The sequence below is a fragment of the Ascaphus truei genome, chromosome 8 (assembly GCF_040206685.1).
Source record: "Ascaphus truei isolate aAscTru1 chromosome 8, aAscTru1.hap1, whole genome shotgun sequence".
Lineage (NCBI taxonomy): Eukaryota > Metazoa > Chordata > Amphibia > Anura > Ascaphidae > Ascaphus > Ascaphus truei.
Window position 1 is genome coordinate 16,059,869 of NC_134490.1, and position 18,249 is coordinate 16,078,117.

At 41.5% G+C, this 18,249-nt stretch overlaps 1 protein-coding gene across 5 annotated transcripts in view; it reads left to right on the plus strand.

Annotated features, from left to right (window-relative positions):
• The window catches only part of CDH23 (cadherin related 23), a 653,830-nt gene that overhangs the window by 330,216 nt on the left and 305,365 nt on the right, over nucleotides 1-18,249 (plus strand). For all 5 annotated transcript variants that reach the window (XM_075610599.1, XM_075610600.1, XM_075610601.1 and 2 more), the window contains 2 exons: nucleotides 3,086-3,274; nucleotides 15,846-15,995. In XM_075610599.1, the coding sequence (XP_075466714.1) occupies nucleotides 3,086-3,274; nucleotides 15,846-15,995 (339 nt within the window). The remainder of the gene's footprint in view (nucleotides 1-3,085; nucleotides 3,275-15,845; nucleotides 15,996-18,249) is intronic.

Consider the following 18,249-nt stretch of genomic DNA (forward strand, 5'->3'; position numbering starts at 1 on the left):
AGTCACAATACAGAAATTAGGGGGAGTTCCTAGCACTCAATAAATGATATAAATGCAAACGACACTGGGTGATATGCCAAATAGAACATGTTTTACTGTACTGATGATCGTACAATGTACAGAAAAGATTATACAAATGTAGCAAACAATTGTAACTGACAATAATGGCTGAGGTATAATAAAGTAACCCATCAAGTATATCCACATATGGAATCAAATCCACACACTAAGTGTAGTGGGAGAAAAAAGGATACATAGAGGAGGGGGATAAGGTAAGGGAAAAAGAGGAGGGGATGGGGAAAACAGGGGAATAAGGGGGGCAACGTTTTGGGGCTCCTAGCCCTTTGGCCATTCCCAAAGACAACAATGATCCAGGTACTTCCCTTACCCCTGTAAGAACAGGAATTCCCTGAATTAAAAGCAATAACCAGGCTGAAGTAATGATGGAAGTAGAAAAATGCACTAAGAATAATAATCTCCCAGTTTGGTATAATGAAACAAATGACAGCAAAGGCACCTAACAAAAGTTAGTTTGATTTCTGTGATCCGTTACTCTGTTTGATACAACTTTACTCTGTGAGAACATTAGTCATAGGACTCAGTTGTGCTAACTAGGACTGCCCATTTCTGGGCTGACAGTATAGTTACTAACTTTTGTTAGGTGCCTTTGCTGTCATTTGTTTCATTATACCCAGCTGGGAGATTATTATTCTTGGTGCATTTTGCTACTGTACTTCCATCATTACTTCAGCCTGGTTATTGCTTTTAATTAAGGGAGTTCCTGTTCTAACAGGGGTAAGGGAAGTACCTGGATCATTGTGGTCTTTGGGAATGGGCCAGAACAAGGAGCCCCAAAACGTTGCCACCCTTATTCCCTTTTTCCCTTACCTTATCCCCCTCCTCTATGTATCCTTTTTTCTCCCATTACACTTAGTGTGTGGATTTGACTCCATATGCGGATAATCTTGATTTGTTACTTTATTATACCTTAGCCATCATTGTCATTTACAATTGTTTGCTACATTTGTATAATCTTTTCTGTACATTGTACAAATATCAGCAAAGTAAAAACATTTTCTTTTTGGCATATCACCCAGTGTCGTTTGCATTTATATTCTTTATTGCGTGCTGGGAACTCCCCCTGTGTTCTGAGCAATATTTTTATGCTGCAATGATGCATGACGTTACCAGAAGTCCACTTGATCAGCAAGAACCATTCTGCTTCTCCACTCATTCCGATCACAGACTTTTAATTAAAATCAATATGGAGCTGGCTTGTTGGTCAGAAATGCTCTGAGATGTGCCTGGTATAGGACCGCCAAGGTGCCCACAAATCAGTCGCTGTTTAGCAGCCCCATTGATTTGGACTGTTCCAGGCTGTGCCAAAGGTGCACAGATCATTTTTCAGTTCTCAAAGGGGCACCAGTCTTGTAGGGCCAGAAAGTGACATATAATTACTGCACTTGACCTCCGATAAGATTCTTTTCAGCCGCACTCATTCGTTCAATACCCTATTATCATCATAGTGGTGCTTCTGGTGCCTGGATCCTTCATTTTCTGCCTTTAATTGGAATGAGAAGAAATAAGGAAATGCATCTCCTTCAATGGTACAGAGCACGTAGCATTGTAACAAGCAGCAATAGTAACATCCTATTAAAGAGCTTTCTCCTTCTAAAGACATTGCTGTCTTTGCTGACAAGGTCTTGACGACACAACATGACCAATTTGTCAGTTTAACAGTGAGAACACTTGTACCCTTTTACTTCTCATTGTTTCTCTATTTGCTTAGATTCTGTAAATAAAAGGTTGTGAGTGTGTACAGCACATCTTTTATTTTGAAAGAGTGTGTGTGGGTGGTGTGGTGGGTGGTGTGGTGTGTGGGTGGTGGGTGGTGGGTGGGTGGGTGGTGTGTGGGTGTGTCCACCACACATTATTTAAGTTATGGTTGGTAAACAAAGTGACAAACAAACCTCCACCGTAAAGCATATAGCAAATGGAAATATTACTGTCTGCTCATTTACATGTCTTTGACAGGTCTGTAACCCCGCTTTTCACCATTATCACCTAGCAAACAGTGCTTCCACTGCAGCAAGGGATTCTGTGGGTAGGTTTACTCGCTATGCCTCTTAACCCAGCTTGTGCTGAAAAGCTGATAGGAACAAGAGAGAAAACCAGTGCACCGCAAAAGTGGGTCCCAAGCAAATGAATAGTAAAAATCTTCTTTATTTAATCCATCTAAAAGTGGAGGTTAACACCCTCCTACGCGTTTCGTGTAAACATACACTTTATCAAGGAATACTCACAATAGGATTTTGTGAGTATTATTCATTATTGAATACTTATTGTGGGTCCAGAAACCATCCCAATGAGGGCTTGATCTAGGTTATTTTAGCCTTTTTTCTTTCCCTTCAGGGATTATTGGTTCTCTTGGGGACTTTACTTCTATTTCTTTCACATACCCTTATGTCCCATACTGTTCATTTGTTTATTACAATCATACAAGGGATCAAACGTTTACGCCTTTATTACTTCAATTTGTTATTCTGTGCTGAAAAGCTGTGCAATGCAGCAAGCATAAGCTTATAGGGGTCCATGTCAATATGGAGTTGAATCAAAAGGTGGCACTGTGTGCTCATTTGCATGTCAATTCCCATAATCCCTTGCTGCAGTGGAAGGACTGTATGCTGGGCAATAATGGTGAAAGGCAGGGTTGCAGACCTGTCTAAGACATGCAAATGAGCACACAGTAATATTTCCATTTGATATATAAATATGTGTAATTTACATATGTTGGCGCTTTACAAATAAATGAGAATAATTATAGCATTTCTAATCCAAACATAATTATCTCAGTGTAATGTTATGATTAGTAAATATCTGTTATTATGTTATTGGTATAAAAGAGTGACACTTATTTTATTGAAGTATTCAGACAAAATGTTTATTTCTAATTACTGCATTTGTGGGATCTAAAATGTATAACTTTTTAAGGGTATATACTACACATAGCTTGTCTATTTAAATACTTATACTATAGCTGGGTACAATTTGTGAAAACATTCTCTTTCTTGTCTTCTCTTTGAAGGGAACAGAACTGCTTGATGATCGTAGCCCTTCCAATGCTACTGTGACAACCACATTCAACATTCTGGTGATCGACATCAATGACAATGCCCCAGTTTTTAATAGCTCAGAGTACAGTGTCAGTATTCCTGAACTGGCCCAGTTGGGTTTTGCATTGCCTCTCTACATCCAAGTGCAGGATAAAGATGAAGTAAGAAACATTCTCATGTTACTATGTCACACACAACACTGCTACTGAGGCCAATATATCCAGTTGAAATTGAGCTTCACCGCAGTGCACCATCCATCCTCATTTAAATAATAGTAGAAGATTGAAATCTCAGTCTAATTGAGTGTGAGCCTCACTTCCAAATGCATTTTAATATTTTTAGGTAGGGTTGTTAATGTAGCACCGTCATTGGAGTCTTAGTTCATATCGCTATATAGCTGCAACATAGCAAGATTCAGTGTCCCTTTCTTCCTGACTTGAAACTTGGTTACCCAATTGGATTGAAACCATTTTTTAAGCAAGTTTCACTTTCCTGTTCAGGCTGAGACTGGCCTACTAGATACTTGGGGGAATCCTGGGTGGGCAGCAGCATCAGGTGTGCCCTCAAGGTCTAAACTGGCCATGCTTCCTGGAATCACTGGTAGACTCAAAATCTTTGGCGGACTCAGGAGACTGTCCGAATTTCACATGGCAGTGTGTGCGAGTGCGGCAAGAGGGAAATTCAGTTGGCTCTGTTTCTGTCAGTGTGTATCTAAAAAGTGTTTCTTCAGTTAAGCCCTCGGTGATGCCCCAGTGCCACAATGTACCACATTATTTTACTGTACAAGCAGCAGATACATTGTTATAGATTGAGACCTTATCTCTTGTTACGCACTGTTTGTTGTCGTCATCTCAAATCTCTTTTTTTTTTTTTTTTGCCATGTTCACTTTATTTAGTTCACTTCTCTTATATTCTATTTGCCTTTCCATCTTCCTATTTATTGTCCATTCGTGTTTTCTGCTTTCATCTTCCCAGCGGCCCTCCTGGCAAGACTTGGCCCTGTTGCGCTGGAATCTCTCTTGGTGTGCTACTTGTCCCTTTCATTCTAGTCTCTACCCATGTTGAGCAATCCTTTTGGGAGCATTTGTAATCAAGATGGAAATTAAGATAGGAAAATGAGACAGAAACTATTTCTTGTGCGCAGCCTTCAAGCGGGATATGACAATATTGATTTATCTAGGATGAGGAAAAAGCAAAAAGAGGACATTCTGACAAGTAATAAGCAACAAAATATTACACAAAAACGCATTGAAGACAATCTTGACAATTTGGTTTGCTTTGTATCAATAATGATGCAACATTGAATTTCTTATGCTTGGAGGCTTTTTTTTCTGTCGGTTTCTCTCATTGTTATCATCTTCTTTATAGATTTACCTTTAGTTATTTGGTGATACATCAGTAAGCAGGTATGGTAAATCTGTTTGGATTATCTGGTCTGACTCTCGCTTCACATAAATGTAACCAGGACTAGGACTGTTGATATTATAACTGCGAAAGACAGATATAGCTTGAATTATCATCTCACACGAAGCATGCAGAATAATGGGGGAGAATGTTGTTCTATGTCACATTGTTAGCAGGCAACAGTAGTGGGAATTAAAGGCCATATTTACTAAGCTGTATTAATATACTATGACTTTATGACTGAAGACAAATATGAAGGTATCATTTTTTTTTTTTTAAATATACAAAGCAAGCAGAAAACAAAATGAACAACTCATCTATGTAACGTGCTTTTGTAGAAAGATTAGGTCAGCCTTAACGTCATTTTTTTCGGCCGGTTGCATTCTGGCTGTGCCAATCCGTGTGGAAAAGGTTTCCTTAGAAGCGGTTTCACTCCGGCTCTGCCAATCCATGTGGAAAAGGTTTCCTTAGAAGCGGTTTCACTCCGGCTCTGCCAATCCGTGTGGAAAAGGTTTCCTTAGAAGCGGTTTCACTCCGGCTCTGCCAATCCGTGTGGAAAAGGTTTCCTTAGAAGCGGTTTCACTCTGGCTCTGCCAATTCGTGCAGGAAAGGTTCCCTTGGAAGCGGTTTCACTCCGGCTCTGCCAATCCGTGTGGAAAAGGTTTCCTTAGAAGCGGTTTCACTCCGGCTCTGCCAATCCATGTGGAAAAGGTTTCCTTAGAAGCAGTTTCACTCTGGCTCTGCCAATTCGTGCAGGAAAGGTTCCCTTGGAAGCGGTTTCACTCTGGCTCTGCCAATCCGTGTGGAAAAGGTTTCCTTAGAAGCGATTTCACTCTGGCTCTGCCAATTTGTGCGGAAAAGGTTTCCTTAGAAGTGGTGTCACTCTCGCTCTGCCAATCTGTGCGGAAAAGGTTTCCTTAGAAGCGGTTTCACTCCAGCTCTGCCATTCCAATCGGTTGTCAAAAAAGCCTCAAACTCGCTTTTTTATTTTACGACAACTGCAATTCTCATCGCTCAAAAGCATGTGCAATCCGGGCGTTTTGGCTGTTAAACCCGGCACTTTTGTTTTTGTCACTTTTTACAGACGGTATAGAAGGTGCGATTTGCAATAGAGAATAGAGTTTTTTCTTACATTTAATTCTTTGACTTCTGTACATGACAAACCACTCAGTTTGACAATGACAACTTCAGAGCTACGAGAATAGGGCCACATGAGTGTAATATGTTCCTTATTGGCATAACAGGAACGTTTGCTGTACAAATATTAGGTGCTTTCCACTGTGGTTATTACTTTGTGTTGCCTTCCTGTAGTATCTTGGAGAAAAGAGCTACTTTAAAAAAAATATGTATTTCTTAATTTATGATTTTAAACAGAGCTGCTATTTGCCCTTAGAAAAGTAACAGTTTTATAGTTAATTTGTGTCAATAATTCTTTTGACGGGGGGAATTAAAAAAAAATTAGAGGACCAGATGACTTCAAATGAGCTTTAACCACAGGATCTTGTGGTTACATTTAGAGATGGGTGAATTTTTGGGGCGGATTTAATCCGCAGCAGATCGGTCGGTTCCTTTGGTCCGCAGATCAATCTCAAAAAGGGCGATTCGCGTTTGGCGGATTTGTAAATTATTATTACAAATACACTCCACCCGTTGGCCGATTCTTAAGAATCGGCCAATGGATTACTGTATCCGTGGATTGCTTCTACAAATCAGTCAACCGATTGTATCCAATGGCGGATTTTGATGAATCCGCATGGATTAAAACCGACCAAATCCGCAGATTTTACACCCAAAACGGATTTTGAGGAATGTGAGAAATTCCGGGAAACAGATTTGTGCGGATCTCTAGTTATTTTTACTTCTGTGCATGCAAACCGTTCCCAGATACATTGCTAGTAAAGCATTTAGGCTCAGATCTACAGTACAAGGTGAATATTAATATGAATGAGAATAAAGGTGAGCTAATCGTTAGCGCGCATTTATAGATCTGGGCCGTGGCGAGCCGTCATCCACACAATGTACTGAATTATAATGTTATATTGGTGGGGAGGAGGAATAGCAGAGATGGGGGGGAAAGTTTGCAATACATGCAATTCACCAGGAAATTGTCTATAAAGCGAGACACTCAATCACATGGAGCAGAGATAAGCTGAGGGTTAGCCAGTCTCAGATTGATCCTGTCTGTCCTAGCAGGGATGGAATTGAAGAGATAACTCTAGCAAAATTTTAAATAGAGAAAGAAATCAAAGAAGAGAGAAGCATCGAGTAGAAAGAAATGTACAGATAGGGAACGATCATTACAGGAGAAAAAAGAAACACGACGGTGTAATGCATGGCATAGACCAGGGGTGCTTAACTCCAGCCCTCAAGCTACCCCCCCCCTCCTCCCACCCAAAAGGTCAGGTTTTCAAGATATCCCAGGTTCAGCACAGGTGGCTCAGTCCTCTGACTGTCAAAGACTGAGCCTCTGATTGAACCACCTATGCTGAAGCAGGGACTGAAAGAGCCACCTGTGCTGATGCAGGGACTGATTGAGCCACACCTGCTGAATCAGGGATATCCTGAAATGCTGACCTGTTGGTGGCCCTTAAGGACTGGAGTTGTCCACCCCCGTTTTAGACTTTGTCTGCACTGGTGACTTTTTGAATATACTGTAGGCTGCACAACCGCACTGTTATTACAATTTCTAAGCAACCAACTGCCCCTTTCAGCACTGTATAGGCAGTGTCACTCCAAATGCATGTAGTGCTTTACGGCTTAGGTTTGGGTATTGGTCCTAAATACACAAGTTCTCTCTTGTTTATGTTGTGTGATCCTCTGCAAATCACCTTATCTCATTGAAATCCCTCTGTGACCAACTGGTAACAAATCAAAAGAGCAATATGGTTCAGATCTTAGTGTGAGTTCAAAAGCAATTTAATTTATATAACTTGAAAAAGGCTGAGTTTTTGTACTTGTAACGGCATTTCCCCCACCCAATGGGAGATTCTGCCATTACAGCGTGTGTGGTGCATGCTACCTGTTGGTAAGCAGGAGGGCTGAGTCATCCAGCGATGGTTGTGGACATGGGACAGGTTTCTGGGGTACATACCCAGCATAATTATCAGTGCAGCGCCTCAATCTGTCGCAGGCTCCAGGTGTATGGAGGCGACCTCCTATGATAGAAACAGTTACCTCTCCCCCCAGTAAGATCACACACCAGGCCGGAGGTATATGGAACAGGAACGGTTTATTCTGTCAGCACTCACAGTCACGGCAGGTGTCTGCCCAATGCAGTGTCTGGCTCAGATATCCAAGGACCCCCCGAGGGTAAGAGGAACAGAGAATGCCCAATGTTCAGGCAACCTGTGGTATGACCTTCCTCTCTCAAGTGGGGAGAGGCACTGCTAAATTTGGGCGGCAAACCCCTTAACTACAGCCAGGAGGAGGGCACCAGTTCTGACCATGATTGGGCAACCCAGGCTTAGTTCCACCTCCTCCCCTGTCACTTAAGAGCACTGCAGGGATTGGGGAAAACTCATATTAACTACAGGCAGGCCTGCTGTAACCAGGGATTACTGCCAGGGAGGGCAGGCTGGTAGCCAAGAACAGTCGTGTCTACATACTACTACATACTATTAACACATTTGTTGACATGGTTAAAGGGGTTAAAAGTGAATTTGATTAAATGAAAGCCAATACATACTGTATGCATAAGAGATTGCTAGCATGGCAGAATAGGTAACAAAAAGACATATGTCCATCAAGTTCAACCTTTGTAAATATTGTGCTCCTTGGAAACAAAGGCCTATTTTTTCCTATTTGTTTGAGTTTTAATGATACATCTATTTGTCTATTATGTCTCTCGTTACTGTAAGTGCAAGGGGTTGGCATTTTAATTGTGCAGATATTTAATTGGACTTAAAAGGGTATCTGAGCAGAAAAGAGGGTGATAAAAGAAACACAAGTCTATTTGTGTTTGATTTTCTGTCACTCAATACAATAGATTAGAAAGACTCAGATTTATCTGGCAAATACAAAATATGCACAGACACAGACACATACAGACCCACTCAAATAAATAAGCACAGACACACACTTACAGAGGCACTCAAATAAATAAGCACAGACACATACAGAGCCACTCAAATAAATAAGCACAGCACAGACACATACAGAGCAACTCAAATAAATAAGCACAGCACAGACACATACAGAGGCACTCAAATAAATAAGCACAGCACAAACACATACAGAGCCTCTCAAATAAATAAGCACAGCACAGACACATACAGAGCTACTCAAATAAATAAGCACAGACACACCCACATACAGGGCCACTCAAATAAATAAGCACAGCACAAACACATACAGACCCACTCAAATAAATAAGCACAGACACACACACATACAGACCCACTCAAATAAATAAGCACAGACACACCCACATACAGGGCCACTCAAATAAATAAGCACAGCACAAACACATACAGACCCACTCAAATAAATAAGCACAGACACACACACATACAGACCCACTCAAATAAATAAGCACAGACACACACTTACAGAGGCACTCAAATAAATAAGCACAGACACATACAGAGCCACTCAAATAAATAAGCACAGCACAGATGCATTGTATTGTATTGTATGTCTTTATTTATATAGCGCCAAAAGTGTACTCAGCGCTTCACAAAGAATACAGTACAGGGAATTAAAATTATACAATAAGTGCAGCAAAATCAGACAATAGGAAAGGAAATCCCTGCCCTGAAGAGCTTACAATCTAAGAGGTATGGTGGGAGACTTACAGAGACAGCAGGTGAGGGAATAAGTGCTGTATATGGCAGTGCTTGGTCACAATGGGTGGTAGGAGTGGCTGAGTGTGGGAGAGTAACCATGAGTGCAGGCTGTTGGGATGCTTAACTTGTGGGGTGAGTTTTAAGGTTAGTCAGTATTAAATCAGAAAGTTAACACCATTTACAGGGAAAGAGATGGCAGGCTGCAATGGTGATATCAGGTGTGAGTCTTGGTTCAGGGTTAGGGAAGATCCCCAGCAGCAGAGCCACTCAAATAAATAAGCACAGACACAAACACATACAGACCCACTCAAATAAATAAGCACAGACACATACAGAGCCACTCAAATAAATAATCACAGACACACACACATACAGAGCCACTCAAATAAATAAGCACAGACACACACAGAGGCACTCAAATAAATAAGCACAGACACATACACACACATACAGAGCCACTCAAATAAATAAGCACAGACACACACATACAGGGCCACTCAAATAAATAAGCACAGACACACACTTACAGAGGCACTCAAATAAATAAGCACAGACACACACACATACAGAGCCACTCAAATAAATAAGCACAGACACACACATACAGACCCACTCAAATAAATAAGCACAGACACACACGTACAAAGCCACTCAAATAAATAAGCACAGCACAAACACTTACAGAGCCACTCAAATAAATAAGCACAGACGCACACATACAGAGCCACTCAAATAAATAAGCACAGACGCACACACATACAGAGCCACTCAAATAAATAAGCACAGACACACACAGAGCCACTCAAATAAATAAGCACAGACGCACACACATACAGAGCCACTCAAATAAATAAGCACAGACACACACAGAGCCACTCAAATAAATAAGCACAGCACAAACACATACAGAGCCACTCAAATAAATAAGCACAGACACACACATACAGAGCCACTCAAATAAATAAGCAGAGCACAAACACAAGCAGAGCCACTCAAATAAATAAGCACAGACGTAGATACATACAGAGCCACTCAAATAAATAAGCACAGACGCACACATACAGAGCCACTCAAATAAATAAGTACAGACGTAGACACATACATAGCCACTCAAATAAATAAGCACAGATGACCACACATACAGAGCCACTGGAATAAATAAGAACCAGTCTTTTTAAGGACAGGAAATTAATTTGATAAAGTTTAAATTAGTCATGATCTGGAATGTAGATATGGATTCCAGTCTACGCCAAACACCCTCTTTCCCCACCTTTAAGTCAAAACTTAAACTCACATCTTAAATGAAGCGCTTCAACAGCCTGGACTCATGGCTACTGTCCACACCCACGGTCACTCCTACCAACCATTGTGGCCAAGCACTGCCATCTACTGCACTTATTCCCACACCTGTTGTTCCTGTGACTCTCCCAACATACCACTTAGGCCTCGGATAGAGTGGGCTTGTGCACTGCGCATGGTGCTGCGTGCAGCTGTTGGCCGATCAATCTGTGGACTGAGAGCCACAACGACGGGGAGGCGTGGTGGAGGCGTGATGTCATGAGGCTGGTTCGCCCTCATTGGCTGAAGCACTCTCATGTCCCGGCCGTTGCGCGACAAATTCTCTTGTTTCTTGAAAACGCAGTTGCGCGCTCCATAGCCGGCCTCATAGAGATGCGGCCTGTTGTTCGTGCAGCGCACTATGGACGTGGCCTTAGATTGTAAACTCCCCGGGGCAGGGATTTCCTTTCATATAGTCTGATCTTATTTGTTGCACTTATTGTATTATAATTCCCTGTGCTGGTTTTTTTTTTTGTCTCATTTGTAAAGCACTGAGTACTGTGTGGGCGCTATATAAATAAAGATATACATAGATTCCTAAGTAACTGTATTGTGCTTTTGTATAGGTTATATCGCTGCACTTACAGTATGTGCGACATTGATGGAATTGTGTGGTGTTGTTTTGTCTTCACAAAAGGCTGCTAATCGTCATGTCGGTCCCAGAAAGAGTCAGATATTTCATAGGTTGTGATACCTTGTAATAGACCAACATATCAACAGTTACATGTGCATAAGCTTTTGAGACTGCAGAGGTCTCTTCATCAGACGTGATGACGAGACCTCTGAAGACTGAAAGGCTTATGGACAAGAAAACCTTGTACTATTGATATATTGGTCCATTAATAGGTATCACAACCTGCACAACCTGTGCCTTCACTGCCATATATAAGGAGGAAATTTATCCTCCATAACATGAGTTGCTGCCTGTTTTTAATTTTATTAATGCAAAGTCAACAACTAGGTTAGGCAGATGATCAAAAAAAAAACATATATTCTCCACTTAACCAGACCATCCAAACAAGTCTAGCGTGGAGACTCCAGTCCTGGGCCCCGGGAAATCTGTTAGCTGCCCTGGCAGTATCTTCCATTTATTTGAAGAGCATTTGCTGTTGAGTCTTTGAAGCTTACAGTGAAGTGATATCTTGCGAACAATTTTGAAATATCTAGCAGACTCTGCCCCCCTCCCCTGCCTTGTACTAGTTTAAAGGGGAGTGAGGGACTTGAGGCAGTGCTGTGGGGTTTCAGAAGATGAACGAGTACTAAGTACTAATCCCATCAAACCTAGCCCATTTTGTGGGCCGCTGATAAACTTTGAAATAAGGGATTCGCTTTCAGATTTGCAGCAGGGTGTCTGAAGGCCTTTAGTGTCTGTGAGCGAGAAGGGGAAAACAGAGGGGGGTTACAGACAAAAAAATAAATAAATCAGAGGAAAGTATGGTTTGGGTTTTAAATGAATCTCAGTGCCAACATTCCAAATGAATGCATCTATGGAAGAACACCTGGGACATGCATTGTAAAATCTTCAGGTTTTTAAATAATATTTTTCTTATATATAGGTGACAATGTATACAGCCCTATATTGTATATAGATTATGCAAGCACAATAATAGCCTTCTCTGAAGAGTACCTTCTGGTATGATAAGACACCTTACAGTCCATTCCCTTGAATTGGCCTTAGGTCTCTCCCGACTATAGAAGGTGCCTTATGAAATAGCAGCGCTTAATAAATATGGGTCTACGTGCACTCAAATCAGCGCGGATCTGCTCCGGAGAACCCCTGCTCATCTACACAAGTATTAAAATGTATATTAAAACAGCTTCATTACCATAGCAGCTAGGCGCTAAGGCAATGAAGGGGTTAAACATCATTAGCCTGTTTCTTGGGGCAAATGCCAAAACAAATTCAAAACAATAAACAGAAATCGAAAAAAATAACAATCAATAGAAAGCAAATGTACTATTATCCATGTGTGGATAATAGTAATTTTGCCCATTACTGTACTGTATGTGTGTGTGGGGGGGGGGGGGGTTGTTAGGGGTAGAGGATAATGGTAATTTTGCCCATTACTGTACTGTATGTGTTGGGGGTTTGTTAGGGGTAGAGGAGGTGGGTAGTAGGGTTGTTGTGTTTCAAAATATTTATTGTGTGGGTAGTGGGAGCGGGAGCGGGTAACCCCTTCAAGACCTTAGCGCTATTAACCGCTAAGGTAATGAAGGGGTTAACTCCACAACCTCCCCCCCCCCCCGCAAGGCCTAAACACCCACCAAGGGCCAAATACCACCATCACTCACCCCTGCTACCCATAAAAAAGATGGCACTGGTAGTTAACCCCTACATTGCCATAGCGGTTAGCGGCTAAGGTAATGAAGTTGCCTGTAAATGCATTTTAATGGGTATCAGCTCCGGAGACTCCCGGCATGAATCTGATACAGGAAAAATGCATTTTTTTTTCTAAGTCCTGTATTGCCACCTTCTCACCACCTTCTCGACAACTTTTCCCGGCATGAGGATTTTGGGAGAAGCTCACCATGCTAGAGCCGCAATTAGGCCTGGGACCCGGTGTACCCGGCGGCGCGGGCGGCCACACGCGAGTTCCCCACCAGCAGGGGAATCCTCCCGAGCCGGTCCCCCCTGGCTGCACAGCTCACTACACGCTGTGGCGCGTCAGCCGCTACGGGATACAAGAGAATGGTGATCCCTACCGTTGACGCGTCACGTGGTGTGGCTGTAAGCCAATGGGGAGGGGAGGCTTCGGGAGGAGGAGAGGCTTCGGGGAGCGGGGAGGAGGGTGGAGTAAAAGCAGCGTGAGTGCCTGTCTGTGTGTGTCTCTGAGTGCCTGTCTGTCTGTGTGTCTCTGAGTGCCTGTCTGTGTGTGTCTCTGAGTGCCTGTCTGAGTGCGTGCGTGCCTGTCTGTGTGTGTGCCCGAGTGCATGAGTGTCTGCCTCTGTCTGTGTGTGTGTGTATGAGTGCCTGCGTGTGTGTGTGCCTGTCTGTGTGTATGTGCCTGTGCCTGTCTGTGTGTATGTGTGTGTGTGTGTGTGTGTGTGTGTGTGTGTGTTGTTTTTACTTCCTTCAATCAGCAGCCCGAGCCATGGAGGGGGGGGGGGGGGAAGAGTAGCGGGTGATTAATAAATGGATTATCGAGGCTTATAGAATAGGCCTCTAAATGTTTTTGATGGGATTTTTAAATATGTGATATTAAACATCTTAAAATGTGAAACCATTGAAAGTGCCAGGGGAGCAGTTCCGCGGCCAAGTTTCTACAGTAAGTGTGAATAAACCATTAAAGGCCTAAAATAGTTTAGGGGTCTAGTTTACCAAATACTAGAAATAAAGAACAGTGACTCTTTACAGAATGATTTTGCTGCACTTGGTTCTAGTGTATTGCATAGTGCTGTGCATCCTTACACAGAAGTGGAAAGAATTGAGAGCAAATTCTGGCCTACTCATCTGCTTCCTGCTGTTACGGTCAGGCACTTTCAGCCATTAGCGCTTTCTCGTGCATTTAATTGTCCAATCCTCCTCAAAGAAGTTTGTTCTGGGAGAAAATTGGAAATCCTGCAGTTATATCAGTAGGTATGTTGAACTCCATTGGAACATGCTGTACTGGTCCAGAGGTTTTCTGGCCGAGATAAGTGCCAAGCAGGCTCTTTTCATCAAAAAGCTGCCTTCAAAATATTTTCATCCTGTATGAGTAGGACTTTTGGCGGATTCTTACAGTGAAACTTTGAGACTACTATATATAGTTAATTTATTTCATAACCACATTAGGGTGTCCTCATCTTCACAATCGACGTGTTCATTATATTTTTGCATTTCTAACTTTTTGGGGCCATTGAAAACTGGATTGGATGTGTGAGCAATCCTTTCTACTGGTTATTGTATTGTATTGTATGTCTTTATTTATATAGCGCCATTAATGTACATAGCGCTTCACAGGACTGTAGTAATACATGTGTTAGTCATATAAATAACAAATAATATAAATAACAGGTCATGGGAATAAGTGCTTCAGACATAAAAGTAACATTAAGGAACAGGAGTCCCTGCTCTGAGGAGCTTACAATCTAATTGGTAGGAAGGGAGAACGTACAGAGACAGTAGGAGGGAATTCTGGTAAGTGTTCCTGTTGATTATTCTAATTGCACTCTGTTGACCAATAAAATCACTCTCCAGATTATTTAACTCAGACGCATCAAGAAAATATAGTAGTATTTGCTTTGCTAAAGCCGAGTAAGTTTCTCACTTTTAACAACAGCATTTAGCAGCTACTTAAATAATTGACAGTCAATCGACATTTTCTCTATATGTACAGTAACAGTGCAGCAATATTGGTTTGCCTTCACTATAAATGCAGACCCTATAATAATTGTATCACTCAGCCAAAAAATTACTACTTTTTTCACTGAATATAAAATAGTTCTGGTTGGATTTTCCCCTGCAAGCTGCCGCAAGATTTAATACACTCATACAGTACACCCACCGTTCCAAAATCAATAAAACTGCTGCATGTGTCATATTTACCTTATGTGTAACACAACTGTCGATATATATTATTCTCTGGGGATGACAGTGTTGTCACCAATTAATACATCAACAGCTGTAAATTAGGTGTTTGAAGAATGTGACATCTGTTTTTGACACTGTCAAGAGCAGACAGTTTGCACCGCTGATTAACGGGTGAACAGTTTATTTTACAGTGTCATATTTTGATGTAACAACTCGATGGATCCACTGTATATTGCCCAATGGAATCACACCAAAGGTTCAACACTGCAAGTTCATTTGTCTTAGCTCATCTTTGATTTTTCCTATTCAATGCTGGAAGGGACTGTGTTGTATTGTAACCCTGGGTACCATTTTATTTCCGATTCTATCTCACATCAATGATCTTATTCCCAGATACTTGTGTTGATGTTTACTTTCATATTTTAAATCCACTTGCTTATGTAAAGAGAACAAATAAAAATGCCACTTCTTTCTGAAATACAACTGTCCTTGGCTGCTTTAATTCAATGATGTGACCGCATTTGTAAAAGATAGCCGATTCTGTGCTGTATTTTTGGTGATATTACTAGCAACCATGTGGAAATGGACACGTAAACATCTTCATGAAGGCACCAACCACATCAGGGAAGCACGTTCATTTATTAATTGATTGCTCTTCATCAGTGTTTTGATTTTGTCTTTTGCCTTTTTTTGCAGGGTTTAAACAGTGCCTTCGAGGTATACCTGGTTGGAAACAACTCAAACCATTTCATCATCTCTCCAACCTCAGTTCAAGGGAAGGCGGATATTCGCATGCGAGTCGCAGTGCCGCTGGACTTTGAGACAATACCTCGCTATGAATTCTCGGTATGAAGCATCCCATGACACATGTGTCAGCTGTTCAAAAGCAGGCTATATATACCCTTCAGAAAAAGTAGCCTTGAAATCATAAATGTTAAAGTGTATATACCTGGGGATCCGTCCAAAGTAACATGATTAAAATAGCCTTAATTTGTCTTCAGGTGTAGATGAGCGAATTTGTCAAATTTCGAGCTGCAAATTCTTTGTGGTATTTTGAACAAAATTCGATTCACTGGCGAATCTTTGCAGCCGGATTGGGCAGTAAAAAATGTGGGTTGATGATCCTTAAACCGCCGCTATTTTCACTCCGCCCTGCCTCCAACGACGAATGTTCTAACATTTGCGTCTTCGCATTCGTGCACAAATGTTTTAAAGATTTAAAAGAAAAAGAGAGGCGTATGTGCCGATTGGAGACGGAGCCGTGAATATCCGCGGCTGCGAAGAAACGCCACATTCGCAGCGAATTGGAATTCCTGCAAAAAAATCCACCCATCTGTATTCAGGAGACAGCATAGGGCGTTCTGTCGCATCTGATATCAGTTTCGCTGATAGAATCGTAAACCATCCAAAATTGGTATCTCCTGACATGCTGGTGAGGAAATAAGGAAATCTCTTTATTTTAGATTGTTAAAACGGTACAGTTACAATAATAGAACAATCTGCAGGCACACACTTAACCCCTCCAGAGCTGTGGGTGCGTGTAACATATTTCAAGGCAATGTATTGCAGGGAGCTGTGGTGATAGAAAGGTTACTAAGGACATGTTTGCTGTCTGCAAAAGAGGGGCCATAAAAGTTTTATAGAGCAATAAATGCTCCTTTCAACCAATACCCCCATTACCTGCCGTCTGTTTGGGTTCTATTTTATAGTGTCTTTCATTTGCTAACTGTAAATCCTCAGAGTAAAACGGATTCTGTAGTTATTCCAGCAGTTCCTGTGTGCTGTGAACCAGTCAAAATCCTGCTTATACACACAAGCTGGGGTATAAACAAACAGTAGCATGATTATGAGACACAGAGAAAGCTACACTGCATTATCTGATGAAAGGAAAATAGAATATAAGAAGAGACATTGCCCGTGTGGCATGGTCAGTTCAGACAGATGCCAGCCACTGATGAAAACAATTGGAGACTCCATTACATTGAAGCTCTTTTAAGCAAAGTATCTCTGGCAGAATCCAGTACTCAGCCAGCTGATAGTGATCAATGTGGGCTGTTGTTTCAACCTATATTGCATCAATCATTTTAACTGGCTGTAGAAAAATTACTAAGGTTAGAGAAATAATCAGAGTGGATTCCTCAGGAAGCTCGGCCTGGTCAACACGAGCAGTGTCTTGGTCTTATATTGCAAATGTATGCACTGGTTAAAAAACATACTCAGGAGGGATATATTTTTATTAACAATCCTACACCACAGCATACCAATTGATGAACAGTGTAGGTTAGTAGAAGCAGCTGATTCATAATAAAGACACTAACAGCACTGGCTAGGAATAAACTATTGTTATTTAACCAATCTATCTATTGATTAGTGTTAAGATACATTTTTTTTGCATTAGGTGAATTAGAAGAAAAGCACATTGTTTTGTATGCATAGAAATATCAACAGTCTGTCTTGTTCTACCACTGCTATCACAGTTTCTGCAGAGTAACTTGCTCTGTGACAATACAGATTATGAAAAAAAAACATTGATTGAAAGATAAGGATATAGGCAACACAGGTAGTTGGGGAATATTTGTAGTCAATCAGGGGAAAGTATTGTAAAGTCATTTGTCTTTGGTTTATTGTGTGATTCATTTAAAGTAAAAACTACCTGCTTGTGTGACGGCTCCATAAAGCGTAATATTAGGGCCGTTGAGCTGATTGGGGATAACAGACTCTGCTGATGTTTAATAGCGCTTAATTATTGTTAAAACGCATTATACACCGGCATGGATTAGATGCCCAAGATTCGAATACAATTTTTGGCCTGTGACTTCTTACTCACCTGATGCAAGCCTCATCCGCCGAAGGACAATGGCCCCTGTTCTGTAAGTGCGAATAACGCTAATCCAGTGCTAGTGTACGGAAAGCCCTATCGACTTTAATTGGGCTTTCCGTGCGATTGCGCTGGACCAGCGCTATTCACACGTTACAGAATAAGGGCCAAAGCTACTTATATTTAGCAGGAATTTTCTCATAGACCGAATAGTGAAGTCTCACCTTTTAAAATACAGAAAGAACTCCCTATAAAATGTCATTGGTCTCTAAATCTCTGCAA